General features: G+C 43.5%; 1 protein-coding gene across 2 annotated transcripts in view; it reads left to right on the forward strand.

Annotated features, from left to right (window-relative positions):
- The window catches only part of FNTB (farnesyltransferase, CAAX box, subunit beta), an 80367-nt gene that overhangs the window by 32599 nt on the left and 28483 nt on the right, over positions 1 to 19285 (forward strand). For both annotated transcript variants that reach the window (XM_081229964.1, XM_081229965.1), the window contains exons 3-6: positions 894 to 966; positions 3365 to 3456; positions 11838 to 11984; positions 12087 to 12170. In XM_081229964.1, the coding sequence (XP_081086090.1) occupies positions 894 to 966; positions 3365 to 3456; positions 11838 to 11984; positions 12087 to 12170 (396 nt within the window). The remainder of the gene's footprint in view (positions 1 to 893; positions 967 to 3364; positions 3457 to 11837; positions 11985 to 12086; positions 12171 to 19285) is intronic.

Below are 19285 nucleotides of genomic sequence, written 5' to 3' on the forward strand. Positions count from 1 at the left end.
GAGGAACTTTCTGGGTGGTTTGTTACTGCCTGGCTAAGTGTGCTCACAGAGGCATTTCTAGCCCAAAGCTACCGGCCACGAAGGAGAGTTTGTTTTTAACATTTTACTATTTATTTATTTTTTGGCTGCACAAATTTATTTTTTTATTTTTTTTTTGCAGTACGCGGGCCTCTCACTATTGTGGCCCCTTCTGTTGCGGAGCGCAGGCTCAGCGGCCATGGCTCATGGGCCTAGCTGCTCCGCGGCATGTGGGATCTTCCCGGACCGGGGCACGTACCCGTGTCCCCTGCATCGGCAGGCGGAATCTCAACCACTGCGCCACCAGGGAATCCCTAATTTTTTTTTTTAACATTTTGTTTGTTTATTTATTTATTTATTTTTTGGCTGCGCCGTGTGTTTGTTGCAGCACGCCGGATCTTCGTTGAGGCATGCAGGATCTTTCGTTGCAGCGCACGGGCTCTTTGTTGGGGTCCAGAGGGCGTGGGCTCCACAGTTGGCAGCACGCAGGCTGGCTCTCATTGAGGCACGTGAGCTCGGTAGTTGTGGCACGCGTGCTTAGTTGCCCCGCAGCATGTGGGATCCTAGCTCCCCGACCAGGGCTCGAACCTGTGTCCCCTGTATTGGAAAGCGGATTCTTAACCACTGCCACCAGGGAAGCCCCGCCCCAAACATTTGCCAGCGCCATTTACAGACACGTTAAGGACGGTCAGAGGCTGGCCTCTCTTCTCTGGTTTAGCCGCCCTGGGGAGCTAAAGAAGTTGCTGTTTTCTACTCATTGACTGTAGGGGGATGACCAGAAGGTGTGAGTGAGTGTGTGCGTGTGCGTACTGTGTTCTGTAGTGGGGGAAGCCGAGGCTGTTAGAGTAGGTTTACAAAGCTCTTTATCTTTCCAGGCTTATTTTGCAGAGGGAGAAGCACTTCCATTATCTGAAGAGAGGCCTCCGACAGCTGACAGATGCCTACGAGGTAAACACCTTGCCCAGGAGCTTTCTCTATCAAATTATCAGTCAGATCTTTCTCCTTTTTTACTGTTTGGATGTAGAAGACACTATGGGCTTGCCCTGTCGCAGATTCACTCACCGTCCTGTGTGGCTCTGGTGGGCACCGGGTCTGCAGCAGCTCTGCCGCACAGAGCCGGGACTCCTGCTTCCGAAAGGACAGAACCCAGTCTCTAGTCTTGTCCTCCCTCAGAGCTAGTGGAGGCCCCAGATGGGGTGGGGCTTTCACCCCCATCGTGGCTGAGGGGGGTTCACATGCTGTTCTTCTAGACACTCCTTGACCGCTAAAAGGTGGTCTAGATACCTGTTCATCCCCACCCCTTGGCCCTGTAAGCTGATCTAATTTCTCTACTGGCCAAAGGACCAGTATATAAGTCCCAGAGAGTAGTTCTGTGGTTTAACCCTAAAAAATGCCCAAACGTGGAGTGGATCTTAAATCAATATACCTTAGAGCCCTAGGGGTCCAGAGAGGGGCTCAGGGAGGGCAGCGGAGGTGGAGGGGAGGGGTGTTGGGAATAGGGTTGAGTAGCAGCCAGAGGGTAAATGTGAACCAGAGGCTGCCAGTTTCCCTGCCCCACTTTACATACAGCAGCTCTGCTTTTAGTTTGCTTTTATTTGGGGGTTCTACATTTGATTATTTACAGCAGGAATTTGAGCCTATAGACCCAAGCGGGTAGCATAAAGGAGAGATGCGGGCTTGGTTGGGGGAGGGTGCGCGGGGTGGAACTGAGGCAAAGCAGAGGACCCAGTTGCTGCCAAACAGCAGTGCAGACCCAGGGTTGCCAGATCTCATCTTGTTTTTTCAAATGAAGCCAGAAATTCAGATTTCCCTGTGGATCTCTCAACATGTAAATGTTACAACCAATTCTAATTAAACAAACAAAACACTACAGGGAACAAGCAGGACACATCCCTGGGTTATGTTTGGCCTGTGGACTTTCAGTATTCAGTCCTCAACGATTAGGGTCCAGGCAACCCTGATACAATTAATACCATGACAGCTAACAATTCACTGAAAAGTGTGCTAAAAGCTTGCTGTTCATTGTCTCATTTAATCCTCACAGCTATCCAGGGGGTAGGTAAGTCTTTATTTCTTCATAGATAAGGAAATAGGCATGGCAAGATTAAGTATTTGCTCAAAGGCACATAGCTAGTGAGAGGAGGAGCTGGCACTGAAACCCATAGCAGTGTCTTCTGTCACCACACCAGCTGCCCCCAGGTGGGGAGCTAGCACATTTATGTGCACATTTATGAAGAGGGCAGTTTGGGCCAATGGAAAGAGCACTGGACTGAGAGTCTAGAAACCGGCAGTCTTGTCTTATCTCTGACGTTTACTCTCTGTAATCTGGAAAAAGTTCATCTCTCTGGATCTCATTTATACACTTTGGATTTGTAAAACTGGGGCAGTAATACTGCCTGCAGGCCTAGCCTTGAATGCTTGAATATTTATGGCTTGAGTTAGGATCAAGACCTGCTCACGTGTCACCTTTGGAAACCTTTCCCAGCTCCCCAGGCAGAGGTAGTCAGTTTCTTCCATGTGCCCATTATAGCGTTTATCCAGGTATATGTGTGCATTAGTTTTGTTCTGCCGTGTTCCAGAGAGGCACTTGTACTTACATGTCTTTTTTTTTTTTTTTTTTTGCGGTACGCGGGCCTCTCACTTCTGTGGCCTCTCCCGTTGCGGAGCACAGGCTCCGGACGCGCAGGCTCAGCGACCATGGCCCACAGGCCCAGCCATTCCGCGGCATGTGGGATCTTCCCAGACCCGGGCATGAACCCGTGTCCCCTGCATCAGCAGGCGGACTCTCAACCACTGCGCCACCAGGGAAGCCCCTTACATGTCTTTCTAATTGCCCTCTTCCTCTACAGAAAACCACACACATCCTAAACAAAGTATCTTAAGAGTAGGAACTGAATTTTACTCATTACTGTGCCCCCAGAGCTTGGCATGAGGAGATACTTACTGAATGAGTTACTCCAGCAAATCCCTTCCTGAGGTTGTGTATCTTCTTGGATCTGCACTGAGAAAATAGTAGCACTTAACTTTCTGGCGTGTGAGAAGTCCTCTGCTTGGCTTCTTTGGATGCCTGTGAGGGAAGGACCCATTGGGTTCAGGTTAAACTCCTTTGTCCCATTGTCCTTTTCTCACATATGGTCATTTCAGCTCCTGGCTAAGGCCACCAGGCAAAGTGTCCTTCATTCACTGATTGTTCATAGGTTGTCCTCCTCCTCCTTGCCAGGCTGCCAGGAGGGAGACAGATGTCTCCCCTTTCACACTGAACAGTTGGAGACCCTGCTGCCTTTTCAGCAGGGTCTTGGAATGATTCTGAATAAGGGGTGTGTTTTCTGCCCTGTTCCTTTTGCAGTGTCTGGATGCCAGCCGCCCATGGCTCTGCTACTGGATCCTGCACAGCTTGGAACTCCTAGATGAACCCATTCCCCAGATGGTGGCGACAGAGTGAGTCTGGCTTTGGGGAACCCGGGGTGTTCTCTGAAATTGTATTTTGACTTCGGGGTTCTTTTTGTTTCGTTTCTGTTTTATTTATTTTGAATGAAAACCACAGAGCACTACAAAGACACCGTTGCCCTTCTCTTGACCTCCAGTAACTTCCTGAAACTCTTCCACTTCAGAAGCCCATTGTATGCTCACAGGTAGAATAAGACTTTGAACTCCCAAGAGAAGGATTCTGTCTCTTCTGTGGCCTTTTCTTTTGGCTCTTGCTCTGGTCTTTGAGAAAAGTCTTCATCATCAACTCTGGAGAAATATGATTTTGCCAGAAAGTACAGTATGCATTTGAATAGCTTCTGTGGGGAAACGCATGGCAACCCAATGGAAAAAATGTCTTTGCTTTCCGTAAACACGTCCATAGAAGTCCCTCCTCACCAATGCCTGGGAGGGACAGTATGGCTCTTGATGGCAGTGGATGTGTTACCGTCTTGGTGTACAAATGTCATGACATCGTTTTCCTAAGCTTCTGATTTATGGTTAAAGATCTAAGCAACTAGGATTCTTCCCAAAGTGCTGGTGCAGATGGTGTCCTCAGTGTGGCTTCTCATCCTTAGACGCTCATCATAGTTTGTATTTTATTGTTTTTTTTTTTGTTTGTTTGTTTGTTTTTGCGATACGTGGGCCTCTCACTGTTGTGGCCTCTCCCATTGCGGAGCACAGGCTCCGGACCCGCAGGCTCAGCAGCCATGGCTCACGGGCCCAGCCGCTCCGTGGCATGTGGGATCTTCCCGGACCAGGGCACAAACCCGTGTCCCCTGCATCGGCAGGCGGACTCTCTACCACTGCGCCACCAGGGAAGCCCATATAGTTTGTATTTTAAAGAAGAAACTGATCATCACTCTAGTCTGAGGGGTACCTGAGGTAGCAGAGAGCCCCCAGGAATTGGATCTAATGCTCCAGTTCTCACTGAGAGAGATCGCGTCCCCTCAGCAGCACCTCGACCTCATCTCTCCCGGTGCTGCTCCGGAGGGAGAGAGTCAGAGGGAGGCCCCTGAGCCAGGTTCGTCTGCCCGCAGCACACGGGCAGCTGTGCCGGGACGCGTGGAGGCCAGCACATACCCCTCCCTGGCCGCAGTCCCCCTGCCTGGGTCAGGTCAGAAGAACAGAGCCACACATTGTCTCATTCATTCCGTCTTAACAATAACCTCTCATTCTTGCTTTCCTGGGCAGGGTGTCTTGTGATGAATGTGGATAGGGAAGATAATAAAGAATTAGGCCATTAACCCTTGTGATGTGTTCGATGCTTTCAGAGGGAGAGGAAAAATATGCATTGTCTTCCGCATCACAGAGCTGCTGCAAGCCTAGTTGCTTCTAGCTCTGGATGTAGAGTTGGACACAGTTTCTGCAGTAACAGGAATTTAATTGTCAAAATAAAGGCCTGTGTGTTTTTGAAATACCAGTTGGGGGTTGTGGATTGTTTGGGAAGTTCCCCCCCGTCCTCCACATACACAATCAGGATGCACGCTGGGGGAATGGGAATGGGAAAGTCGTATGTGAGAGAAGACAAAAGACATGGGAGGATTTTGTGAGTGAAGTGCAGATACCCCCTAAAGGGGCAGTGGTTTGGAGCAGGAAGGATGCCCCCTAGAGGTGGACGTAGACCGGTCTGAAGTGGGAAGATGGTGATAAGGGGCTTCTTGACGTGGAAAAACTCGGGTCAGCATCGATTTTGAGTTTTGTCCAGGTTGTATACTTGGCGTCTTATATGTAAGGCTTTTCTGAGGGAATAAGTGTCAGAGCAGCTTTTGTGGCAACATCAGATAGGAAGAGAGGACCCCCTTAGAGGGTTTTCACACTGAACGATTGGAGACAACCTAAATATCAACAGTCGGGGATGCTATAGGTGTAAAGTTTAGGTAAAGTACCTATGTCATGATACATACAATGAAATACTATGCAGCCACGTAAAAATGTAAAAGTTAACAGGTGCTGAATAGACGTATTGTGGTGATCATTTCCCAGTATATACAAATATCAAATCATAATGTCAGTTCATCTGAACCTAATATAATGTTACATGTCAAGTATATATACCTCAATTAAAAATATATATATAAATGTGTATATATATATATATTTTTAATTTTTCTTTATAAATGTGTATATTTGTATATAAAAATATATGTATTTATATAGAAAGGTATTTAAATGAAAAAAGGTAAAGATTCATTTTTTATAGATTAAAAATAAAGGTGGTTCTATGCATAGAAAAAAACAAGGGTAGATACACACATGGTAGTAGTTATTTGTGCAGATGGTGGGGTTGAAGGTGATTTTTTTCTTTTCTTTTTTAAGCTGATTTGCATTTTCTAAAATTTCTACAATGAAACTATTGTTTTGTAATTAAAAGAATGTTTTAAAACTAAAAAGCTGATTTGTCCTGATTGCAAGAACCACTTGATAGTTAATGAGCAAAATTTTCTGTTTCACAGCCAGCTTAAAAGCTTTACCTGTGGTTCTTCTGAGCATTGATTTAACAGACTTTTAAAGAATTACTTAGACTTCCCAATAGTGTACTTTGTTCTGTGCCTAGCAGGCAGTTAATTCTAGGTGCAGATAATATTTGTAATGAACAGAGCCTAGTAGCTCTGGCTTATAAGGGAATAAACTATTTTTAGTAAGAAACAGAAATCTTAATGACTTCTATAAAAATATGGGGATTTTTTTTTAAAAAAGACTACCTGATTTTGGATATTGCCTTTTTGTTTAGTTTGCACAGGGAAAAGAAATGCTTTGAAAATGTGATTAGGTTTTTTTTGTTTCCCTCTTCTTTATACAAATATTAAGGTGACCTAGAGGTTGAGTTTAGCTGTAGAGTTTAATTATTTTTCTGCTGTCTTCTCTTCCCCCTCCCCAGCCTAGTGTGCAACACACTCACTCACACACACACACACACACACACACACACACTCAAGTTTCTCTCTCTTTCCTATTTTGTTCACTGTTGTACTTCTGTTTGTTCTGGGAACAATATGACAAGCTGAGTTCCCTCTAGTGGACAAAACCACTTTTGTCAGCTACTGTGACTGCCGACCAAAGCCAGCAAGGCCAGGCTTTTACTGCTGGTTTCAGACCTTTCAAGAATAATATATTTATAGGTAGGAATTTAGTGTGCCTCTCTTAAGAGATTGTATCCACAAATTTATACATGTGTTTACCTAAAGTAAATTAATATTTTGGAACCAGACTAAGTGCATTTGCTTTGTTAATGATTTTAGAACTAAAGGAAGCATCTTTTAATGAGAATCCCACGCGTTGTTATTGAATGCTACGTTAATGAGACACACAGGGTAAAATGAAAACCACAGGGAAACTACTGTACTGTTAGGTCTTTTAGCTTCTGTAAGATCTGAAAACTATCTTTAACTTAAAAATTGTTTTAGGACTTTTCCACTTGTAAAGTTTTTCTAAAGATTAAATTTAAATTTTCATGTGTCAGTGTTTTATTATTTCCCTTTCGAAAGGTTATTAGTTGCTTGTCCCCTGGATAGCTCCTGAAATATCTTTCCTTTTAAATTTAATTTGTTTCCTTATCTTTCAGTGAAGATACCTTACGTGGTCATTTGTCTTCTGGGCGTTTTTTGGCCAGGTGTTGCTGGCATCTAGAAGGTGGAGGTTGGGGAAGCTGCTAAATATCCTCCACAGGACAGTCCCCACAACCAAGAATTATCCAGTCCAGAATGTCAATAGTGCCACGGTGGAGAAACCCTGCTCTAAAATAACCAACTTTTTTTTTTTTTTTTTTTTTAAAGAAGATGTTGGGGGTAGGAGTTTTAATTAATTAATTTATTTATTTTTGCTGTGTTGCGTCTTCATTTCTGTGCGAGGGCTTTCTCTAGTTGTGGCAAGCGGGGGCCACTCTTCATCGCAGTGCGCGGGCCTCTCACTATCGCGGCCTCTTGTTGCGGAGCACAGGCTCCAGACGCGCAGGCTCAGTAGTCGTGGCTCACGGGCCTAGTTGCTCCGCGGCATGTGGGATCCTCCCAGACCAGGGCTCGAACCCGTGTCCCCTGCATTAGCAGGCAGATTCTCAACCACTGCGCCACCAGGGAAGCCCCAATAACCAACTTTTGACTTGACCACACTTCCAAAACAGCAACACACCAGGCATCGCCAGCTCTTGATGAAATCAGATAACCTGTCGTCCTCCCCAGGGCGACACTGGCCTCCTGGAATCAACAGGAGAGCCTGCCTGTCTTTCCCCTGTTCATTGCTCTCCTCTGCCAGGGAAGGAGTTTTCCTTTCCCTTGTATCAGCTGAAGCTGTCTTACAGTATGAAAATCGGAAGACTTAGCATAGATGTCTTAGCCTGATGTCAGGTCATCCATCCTGCCTTCGCATATGCTCCTGAGTCATCTGCTCAAGGATGACTGTGCCTATTTCCAAAGCTATCATCTTTCTAACTTATTCTAGGCCTTAAGTTTATCTGTGGTAACCTGTCTGGTGCTGAAGTTTTTCTTAAATCTAACCTAAATTCTTCTTGCTGCAGATTAGCTTCAATTTTTGTTTCTTTACTAGAAAGTTTGCATAATTACCCTTTGTATATTTGAGGTATTTTGCTGAGTAGCTTCCACACTGTGGTTTTCTCTAATGGTAAGCCTTTTAATCACTTGTATACTTAGCCATTTTTACAACTCTATTCTGAAATTCCTTTGAGTTGGAAAATGGAGGCTTGAGCCAGATATAGTTTTGACCAATACTATGTTTATGATGCTTTGAAAAAGCATTTTCTTTATTGTTTACAAGTCCTGGACCCTAACCTCTGGTCCTTTTTCTGCTGTGTTCCTAGTTATTTCTCATATTTATATGCTTTATTCATCCCCCTACTCCTGCCATCTCTAAGTATATTACTTGCTACTTACACCTGTTTCATTTGTTTTATTCTTATTGGCTTCTGATTTGTTTTATATTGTTCTGGGCTTTCTCTCCTTGGAGGGTTTCCCTGCTCGTTATGTATTATTTGCTTATATACTATGCATGCTTTTGAGTCCTCCATCCACACTGGTGACAGTGATGTCCAGAATCAACCACTTTAAGGCAGTCCTCAACCATCCCCTAAAAGTCCAAGTAAATCATCGATAATCTTGCTTTGAACTTAATCCTCTTACAGGTTTTACACACTTTTTAATAGTTGAATGATAAAGCAGTGGTGTCCAATAGAACTCAACAAGGTAATGGAAATGTTCTATAATTTATCGCAGCCACTAGCCACATGTAGCTATTGAGCAGTTGCAATGTGGCTTGTGTGACTGAGGAGCTTAATTTTAAATTTAATTAATTTAAATTGAAATTTAAAAAACCTCATGTGGCTAGTGGCTACCTATTGGACAGTGCAGATATATCACATTGCTACCCAAAATGTGGTCCCCAGACCAGCAGCATTGCCATCACCTGGGAGCTTGCTAGAAATGCAGAATCCCGGGTCCCTTTAGTTCTACTGAATTAGATCTGCAGTTTGACAAGATACTCAGGTGACTTCCACGCACACTCGAGTTTGAGAAGCACTGATACTTGGCTGTACACTGGAGTCACATGGGGAATTTTTAAAACTATTGCCACTTGGGCCCACCCTCAGCGACTCTGATTTAATTGGTATTAGGTGTGGCCTAGGCTTGGGTTTTGTTTTTTTTTTTTTTTAAACATCCCCAAAGTGATTCTAATTATACAGCAAAGACTTGTGGTATTCAAACTTCGTGTGTATCCACATCACCTGGGAATTTGGTAAAAATACAGAGGCCCAGCTCTTTCCTGCTTCAGCAAGTCTGGGTCTGTGTTCTTTATTAGCCCTCCAGTGATTCTCATCTACACATTTGGGGTTTTTAAATCCCTGATCTGGAAGATAGTTTCCCACTTTGTTGGAAATCGTCATGTAAGCGAGGATGAAATGCCTTGCTGACTTGAAAGAAAATTGATCTACTAGATCTTTCAGTCATATGACTAAATGAGTGATTTATGAATACTTGTTTTTCACAAAGTGTGCCACTCTTGGTGTTTGCTCAGTGTTTCCCGCATGTGATTTTTAAAATTAGTTGGCAAATTTCTGGTCTCTAAGACAAGTTTTTCTTCCCCTTTGGATCGTTAGAAGTATCATTTAGATTTTGCTTTTCAGAATTGCTAGGAGTTCTGCTCACGACAGCTGGTAGCTTCACTGTCAGTTTGCCAGTTCCTTAAGGTACAAGTTGGAAAGACTCTGGATCAGAATGTTCTATAGTACGGAAGTGTCTCAGACTCAAGAAGAGCCCAACCCCTGTTCCCCACATAGCCCTCAGTCAGTCAGATGCAGCCTGTCAGCTGGGGGCAGTTGGTGTGGAGGGGTGATTTAATGGTGTCTCTGGTACATTCAGATCCCGGCCCATTCCAGACTTTAGGCTACAGGGTCAGGAGTATTGCATTTGCCGTAATTCTGTCGTGGGAGCTGGGGAAGGGAATGGATAACTAGATGACTCTTTTCCTTTTTCTTTTTAAAAATGTGCTGTTAAAGTTTTATGTCAGCCAAAAAACGTTATTTTTGTGATCAGAAAGCTTTTTGTACGCTAATGCAGCCAACTTTTGTTAGACCAGGAGTTTATTAGCTCTTTGTTTCTGGGAAATAGGATAAGAATTGATGAGGGTTTGGGAAACATGTTAGTAAAAAACTCATTTTTCTCTGCAAAAATTAATTGCTATTAAAAACATGTCACAGGGGCTTCCCTGGTGGCGCAGTGGTTGAGAATCTGCCTGCCAATGCAGAGGACACGGGTTCGAGCCCTGGTCTGGGAAGATCCCACATGCTCGCGGAGCGACTGGGCCCGTGAGCCACAACTACTGAGCCTGCGCGTCTGGAGCCTGTGCTCCGCAACAGGAGAGGCCATGACAGTGAGAGGCCCGCGCAGCGCGATGAAGAGTGGCCCCCGCTCTCCGCAACTAGAGAAAGCCCTCGCACAGAAACGAAGAAAGACCCAACGCAGCCAAATAAATAAATAAAATAAATTAAAAAAAAAAAAACATGTCACAGAACTGTCTTCCTTCTCTGATTATCAACTTCAGTTTCAATCCTTGTGTTTCCTACAGTAAAATTGTGGGTGGAACGTGAAGTGAGTGTGGATTGCTTTTAACCTGTGATGATTTCAGGGCTTTACTAGGAAGTCAGCAGCATTTTCTGTGGCTGTCCCTGCCCAGATAATGGCAGGTCTGAAATCAAAAGTCATCAAATATGAGGTGGGAGAGGCGCAATCAGCTTGTGTCTTAGTGGAGATTAAGTAGACTCTGTGCCATCTCTCTGGCAGCAGTAGACAAGAAAAAATGAGACAAAAGAGTCCAGGAAAAGAAGGCTGTCTGAGCACTAGAAGGACACAGATTTGCAGCTGGTTCTCTTAACTGAGGACTTGTCCTAGTAGGAAGCTGTGATCCTGCTACGTTGTGCGGAAACAGCTTGAGAACCAGGGGGCACCCTCCGGGGGCACCCCTTTCCGATGAACTTTAGAGGACCTTAGACAAAGAGGGGTTCTCTTGGTTTCACTTAAAGCAAGAAGATAACTTCTGGGCAGACTGATGCCATGCTTGGAAGCAAAGGCTTGGAGGCCAACCCTCAATAAACAGCTTCCCTCAGTGAAGGAGCTGGAGCCTCTGTGAGAAACTCTCCAGAAGCCTACAGCCTGGGATGCATTCCTGTGATAGGAGTCAGCAGTGCTTAAGTTTGCCACAGTGAGCGGAGCAAGCAGAAGCCCACCTCTTTCTTATTCTCCTAACCATGGAGGCAGACTCCATTGGAAGCTTGTTTCTTGTCGGTGAACGGAGTAAAAATCAGTAGCCCACTGGGGCTTACACGGCAATGGGGGTGAGAAGGCACTGCTTTAAATTTTCCTGGTAGGCCTAGGTGATGGCTCTAGACCAGCAATTGAGTATCACCATGATTTAGGCAAAATCCGAAGCCTGGAAGGTACCCTAGAGACAAGGAGAATGGGCTGGTTCCATAGATCCAGGGTGGCAAATTGAGAGAAAAATATGGGAAAGATTAGGTCAAGAAGCATGAGACTTACTCCCAGTTCTAAAAAAGGCTGTGTATTTCTGCCCGGCCTTATGTTCCTTGCTTCACGACTAGGCAAATGCTTAAATACAAAACTCAGAAAGGAGGGCACACAAAGCTGATGATAGCAGAGAATCAGGCTATCATTAGAGAATTAGGCCCTTCACAGGTGTTAACTGTATTCAGTATATATTCACTAGGTGGGGAGGGGAGGTTTCTTCCCTTTTGAGGAGGGCGGAGGCTTGGAAAGGCATGGACTGGTGGAATTCGGTGTTTTGAAATTAATGCTGTCTGACCTTGTCTTTCCCTTTGGCTGTGTACCTAGCGTGTGTCAGTTCCTGGAGCTGTGTCAAAGCCCAGAAGGTGGCTTTGGAGGGGGCCCTGGCCAGTACCCACACCTTGCGCCCACGTACGCAGCAGTCAACGCGCTGTGCATCATTGGCACCGAAGAGGCCTATGATGTCATTAACAGGTACAGTCAAAGCCAGCAGGACTGGACACCCAGCTGGGCTCCCGCCTGCTGACAGTGCACTGACCATCGCCATCTCCTGCCTCTCTCCTGTTCGTTTCTCAGAGAAAAGCTTCTCCAGTATTTGTACTCGCTGAAGCAACCCGATGGCTCTTTTCTCATGCACGTTGGAGGTGAGGTGGACGTGAGGTGAGTGGGGTTTTTCTCAGGCTGCTGCGTCAGCAGATTCTCGGGTTTATCTGCCATCAGAGATGCCAAGCCCAGGGAACAACACAGGGAAGCTGCTGCCTTGTCTCACCGAATGACATGCAGAGTAAAGTGTCAGTGACACAGTTCATAATCACTGCAAATACGACACAGATGTCCTCAGGGGTCACTGTCACTTGACTTCTTTTATGTAAATGCCAAAATATGAATAACAGAAACAAAATCAAATGCTTTTGTTTTAAAAATGAAAAATACATTTGTTTGGTATGAAAGGATATACTGTAAGATGTAACTGTATAGTGTAATATAATCTTTCATCTCTCTGGCATGGGAATGGGAGATATTTTCTGAATGAATTTGGTGAAATCATGAGAATGTTTAACAACTGTGTGAGAATTGCTTTGGGTGGTGCAGAAACCCTTAGGGGCCAGTAGGGTGTATGAAAAACAGTTGCATGAACTGATGGAACCAGCTGGCTCAAAATGATCACTTTTCTCAAGAATTATAAGTACCTAGCAAGTAGTTTACTCACCTGGCAGGAGGTTGCCTATGAAGCATATAGGGAATTCACTGAATTAGTCATTATTCAAAGGCAGTGTGGATCATTGAGATTTTATACCAGATTATATTCTTTAGTCTGATAAATACATTTTTATGAGGTTTCTATATCAAAGCCATCTTATTGCCTATTTGTAAATGTATTTTCCTCTACACAAGTTGATTAATATTCTGGCTTAACTATTGGTTTGAAAGTATAGGGGAAGAAAAAAACATGAAAGTTGTGGAGCACAAAACATGTTGCAGATAAAAGGAGGTAACCAGGCTGCAGAGACCTTCAGTGAAGGATGTTCTTCTGTCTGGAACCTGTCTGTTCAAACCATAAAAGTAGACTAGGTATCTGGAAACCTAGGTACCTGGAGAACTGTCTCTCTACTCCCAACGCTTCTGACATGAAATGTCGGGGTGTTTCTTCCTCGTATTAAACAGTTCCAACCCTAACTACCCAGAGTTAGCACAGACATCACAGGTTAAGGGCTCAGTCCCACAAGACTGCCCCCATCTCAGACACTGGTCACAAGTAGTGGGTTCCCAAGTTACCCACACTTCTGCCTGACTTGGCTACAAACCAGGGGTTCCTACGACCCCCTCCTCATTTCAGTAATTTGCTAGGAGAGCTCAGAATACTCAGGAGAATTTTTTACTGTTTAACTAGTTTATTATAAAGGATGTCATAAAGGATACAAATGAACAGCCACATGAAGGGGTATGTAGGGTGAGGGCTGGAAATGTCCAAGCGTAGGGACTTATGTCCCCGTGACGTTGGGATGTGCCACCCTCCCAGCAGGCACAGGGGTGCGTCCACAGCCCAGAAGCTCCCCCAGACTCCTTCATCTAGGGTTTTTATGGAGGCTCCACTATGTAGGCATGATTGACGAACTCATCAACCACTGGTGATTAACTCAGTCTTCTGGGGAGTGGGCCTGGAAGTTCCAACCCTCGAATCCCATGGTTGGTGCCTCTGGCAACCAGCCCCCATCCTCCAGGAGTCACCTCATTAGCATAAACTCAGGTGTGGTCAAAGGGCGCATGTTATGAATAACAAGACTCTCCTATCGCCCATCAGTCAGGAAATTCCACAGGTTTTATGAGCTCTGTGCTGAGGAGAAGACCAAATACATATTTCTTCTTATATCACATTATCCCGGTGTCTGTTGTTAAAAGATAAATGGAGGCCTATTAACAATTTTTTGAATTTATTTGAGCAAAAATTGATTTGAATGCGGCAGCATCCCATCTAGCAGACAGGAAGGAGCCCTGAGGAGCTGTACAAAATGAGAAGCTTTTATGGGCAGAAGGGAGCAGGGACAAGGAAGTTAAAGCAGGCAGAAAAGCGGGTTGGCTGTGTCCACCAGGCAGATCCCCTCACCGGTGCTGATCAGGTGATTCCTGACGGACGGTTTAAGATTCCATTTCTGGGAGGGCAGAAACCATAATGAAGTCGGGTTTGGCAATGTGGAGTTTAACATAAGGGACTCCCTTTTGGGCCTGTGGTCTTGTTTTTACACTGTGTATGCCAGTGAAGTCAATATAACTATTGAGGAAAAGCAGTATTGTGTTGACGTCATAAGAAGAAAGTTAAAAAATGTTTTCCCCCTCTTGGTGACTACATTTTCATCCTGTTCTACAGGTACTCCAAATTTAGCTTTTTAAAGTTTCCTGGGATTATAGGTGAAAGCAAACAAACCCTGGCAAGATTGCTTTGGCATTTTATCACATACCTTTTTCAGATATGATTACTCTCTAACTTATTCATTCTGGCGCCGGTTTCCTTCTGTTTTCTTTTTTTTTTTCCTGCAAGAGGTGTCCATTGAATTCTGTAGTTCAAAGAGACCCAATAATTGGGGGGGTTTTGTTTGTTTTTTTACTTACAAATAACCTGTGTATGTTTATTTTTTATTTATTTATTTTTCTTATTAGTTATCCATTTTATACAGATCAGTATATTCACGTCAATCCCAATCGCCCAATTCATCACACCACCACCACCACCACCCTGCCGCTTTTCCCCCTTGGTGTCCATACGTTTGTTCTCTACATCTGTTTCTCAATTTCTGCTCTGCAAGCTGGTTCATCTGTACCATTTTCTGGGTTCCACATATATGCGTTAATATACGATATTTGTTTTTCTCTTTCTGACTTACTTCATTTTGCTTGACAGTCTCTAGATGCATCCACGTCTCCACACATGACCCAATTTCGTTCCTTTTTATGGCTGAGTAATATTCCATTCTATATATGTACCACATCTTCTTTATCCATCTGTCTGTCGATGGGCATTTAGGTTGCTTTTAGGTTGCTTCCATGACCTGGCTGTTGTAAATAGGGCTGCAATGAACACTGAGGTGCATGTGTCTTTTTTAAAAATAAATTTATTTATTTATTTATTTATGGCTGTGTTGGGTCTTCGTTGCTGTGCGTGGACTTTCTCTAGTTGCGGTGAGCGGGGGCTACTCTTCGTTGGTGAGCAGGGGCTACCCTTAGTTGCTGTGCACGGGCTTCTCATTGTCGTGGCTTCTCTTGTTGCAGAGCACGGGCTCTAGGCACACAGGCTTCAGTAGTTGTGGCACGTGGGCTTAGTAGTTGTGGCTTGCGGGCTCTAGAGCTCAGGCTCAGTAGTTGTGGTGCATGGGCTTAGTTGCTCCATGGCATGTGGGATCTTCCCAGACCAGGGCTCGAACCCACGTCCCCTGCATTGGCAGGTGGATTCTTTTTTTTTTTTTTTTTTTTTTTTTTACTTTTTATTTTATATTGGAGTATAGCCGATTAACAATGTTGTGATAGTTTCAGATGCACAGCAAAGGGACTCGGCTATACATATGCATGTCCCCATTCTCCCCCAAACTCCCCTCCCATCCAGGCTGCCACATAACATTGAGCAGAGTCCCCTGTGCTATATAGTAGGTCCACTGGTTATCCATTTTTTTTTAAGTTTATTTATTCATTTTTTTAATTAGTTTCTGCTTTATAACAAAGTGAATCAGTCATACATATACATCTGTTCCCACATCCCTTCCCTCATGCATCTCCCTCCCTCCCACCCTCCCCATCCCACCCCTCCAGGCGGTCACAAAGCACCGAGCTGATCTCCCTGTGCTCTGCGGCTGCTTCCCACTATCTATCTACCTGACGTTTGGTAGTGTATACACGTCCATGCCTCTCTTTCGCCTTGTCACAGCCCACCCTTCCCCCTCCCCATATCCTCAAGTCCATTCTCAAGTAGGTCTGCGTCTTCATTCCCGTTTTGCCCCTAGGTTCTTCATGACATTTTTTTTTTAAATTCCGTATATATGTGTTAGCATACGGTATTTGTCTTTCTCTTTCTGACTAACTTCACTCTGTATGACAGACTCTAGGTCTATCCACCTCATTACAAATAGCTCAGTTTCGTTTCTTTTTATGGCTGAGTAATATTCCATTGTATATATGTGCCACATCTTCTTTATCCATTCATCCGATGATGGACACTTAGGTTGTTTCCAGCTCCGGGCTATTGTGAATAGAGCTGCAATGAACATTTTGGTACATGTCTCTTTTTGAATTATGGTTTTCTCAGGGTATATGCCCAGTAGTGGGATTGCTGGGTCATATGGTAATTCTAGTTTTAGTTCTTTAAGGAACCTCCATACTGTTCTCCACAGTGGCTGTATCCATTTACATTCCCACCAACAGTGCAAGAGGGTTCCCTTTTCTCCACACTCTCTCCAGCATTTGTTGTTTGTAGATTTTCTGATGATGCCCATTCTAACTGGTGTGAGTTGATACCTCACTGTAGTTTTGATTTGCATTTCTCTAATAATTAGTGATGTTGAGCAGCTTTTCATGTGCTTCTTGGCCATTTGTACGTCTTCATTGGAGAAATGTCTATTTAGGTCTTCTGCCCATTTTTGGATTCAGTTGTTTGTTTTTTTAATATTGAGCTGCATGAGCTGTTTATATATTTTGGAGATTAATCCTTTGATGATTCATTTGCAAATATTTTCTCCCATTCTGAGGGTTGTCTTTTGGTCTTGTTTATGGTTTCCTTTGCTGTGCAAAAGCTTTAAGGTTTCATTAGGTCCCATTTGTTTATTTTTGTTTTTATTTCCATTACTCTAGGAGGTGGATCAAAAAATATTTTGCTGTGATTTATGTCAAAGAGCATTCTTCCTATGTTTTCCTCTAAGAGTTTTATAGTGTCCGGTCTTACATTTAGGTCTCTAATCCATTTTTAGTTTATTTTTGTGTGTGGTGTTAGGGAGTGTTCTAATTTCATTCTTTTACATGTAGCTGTCCAGTTTTCCCAGCACCACTTATTGAAGAGGCTGTCTTTTCTCCATTGTATATCCTTGCCTCCTTTGTCATAGATTAGTTGACCATAGGTGTGTGGATTTATCTCTGGGCTTTCTATCCTGTTCTGTCGATCTATATTTCTGTTTTTGTGCCAGTACCATGTTGTCTTGATTACTGTAGCTTTGTAGTATAGTCTGAAGTCAGGGAGTCTGATTCCTCCAGCTCTGTTTTTTTCCCTCAAGACTGCTTTGGCTATTCGGGGTCTTTTGTGTGTCCATACAAATTTTAAGATTTTTTTGTTCTAGTTCTGTAAAAAATGTCATTGGTAATTTGATAGGGATTGCATTGAATCTGCAGATTGCTTTGGGTAGTATAGTCATTTTCACAATACTGATTCTTCCAATCCAAGAACATGGTATGTCTCTCCATCTGTTGGTATCATCTTTAATTTCTTTCATCAGTGACTTATAGTTTTCTGCATTACAGGTCTTTTGTCTCCCTAGGTAGGTTTATTCCTAGGTATTTTATTCTTTTTGTTGTAATGGTAAATGGGAGTGTTTCCTTAATTTCTCTTTCAGATTTTCCATCATTAGTGTATAGGAATGCAGGAGATTTCTGTGCATTAATTTTGTATCCTGCAGCTTTATCAAATTCATTGATTAGCTCTAGTAGTTTTCTGGTGGCATCTTTAGGATTCTCTATGTATAGTATCATGTCATCTGCAAATAGTGACAGTTTTACTTCTTTTCCAATTTGTATTCCTTTTATTTCTTTTTTCTTCTCTGATTGCTGTGACTAGGACTTCCAAAACTATGTTGAATAATAGTGGTGGGAGTGGACATCCTTGTCTTGTTCCTGACCTTACAGGAAATGCTTTCAGTTTTTCACCATTGAGAATGATGTTTGCTGTGGGTTTGTCATATATGATCTTTATTATGTTGAAGTAGGTTCCCTCTATGCTCACTTTCTGGAGAGTTTTTATCATAAATCGGTGTTGAATTTTGTCAGAAACTTTTTCTGCATCGATTGAGATGATCATATGGTTTTTATTCTTCAATTTGTTACTATGGTGTATCACATTGATTGATTTGCATATATTGAAGAATCCTTGCATCTCTGGGATAAATCCCACTTGACCATGGTGTATGATTCCTTTTAATGTGTTGTTGGATTCTGTTTGTTGGTATTTTGTTGAGGATTTTTGCATCTATATTCATCAGTGATATTGGTCTGTAATTTTCTTTTTTTGTAGTATCTTTGGTTTTGGTATCACAGCGATGGTGGCCTTATAGAATGAGTTTGGGAGTTTTCCTTCCTCTGCAATTTTTTGGAAGAGTTTGAGAAGGATGGGTGTTAGCTCTTCTCTAAATGTTTGATAGAATTCACCTGTGAAGCCATCTGGTCCTGGACTTTTGTTTGTTGGAAGTTTTTTGTTTTGTTTTGTTTTGGGTTTTTTTTTTTGCGGTATGTGGGGCTCTCACTGTGTGGCCTCTCCCGTTGCAGAGCACAGGCTCCAGATGCTCAGGCTCAGTGGCCATGGCTCATGGGCCCAGCCACTCTGCGGCATGTGGGATCCTCCCAGACTGGGGCACGAACCTGTGTCCCCTGCATCGGCAGGTGGAATCTCAACCACTGCGCCACCAGTGAAGCTCCTGTTGGAAGATTTTTAATCACAGTTTCAATTTCATTACTTGTGATTGGTCTGTTCATATTTTCTATTTCTTCCTGGTTCAGTCTTGGAAGGTTATACCTTTCTAAGAATTTGTCCATTTCTTCCAGGTTGTCCGTTTTATTGGCATAGCACTGCTTGTAGTAGTGTCTTAGGATGCTTTGTATTTCTGCGGTGTCTGTTGTAACTTCTCCTTTTTCATTTCTAATTTTATTGATTTGAGTCCTCTCCCCTTTTTCTTGACAAGTCTGGCTAATGGTTTATCAATTTTGTTTATCTTCTCAAAGAACCAGCTTTTAGTTTTATTGATCTTTGCTATTGTTTTCTTTGTTTCTATTTCATTTATTTCTGCTCTGGTCTTTATGATTTTTTTCCTTCTGCTAACTTTGGGTTTTGTTTGTTCTTCTTTCTCTAGTTCCTTTAGGTGTAATGTTAGGTTGTTTATTTGAGATTTTTCTTGTTTCTTTTGTTTCTTTTTTTTTGCCGTACGCAGGCCTCTCACTGTTGTGGCCTCTCCCATTGTGGAGCACAGGCTCCGGACGCGCAGGTGCAGCGGCCATGGCTCACGGGCCCAGCCGCTCCGCAGCATGCGGGATCT

Source organism: Mesoplodon bidens, assembly GCF_964165515.1.
Source record: "Mesoplodon bidens genome assembly, chromosome: 3".
In the NCBI taxonomy this organism is placed as follows: domain Eukaryota; kingdom Metazoa; phylum Chordata; class Mammalia; order Artiodactyla; family Ziphiidae; genus Mesoplodon; species Mesoplodon bidens.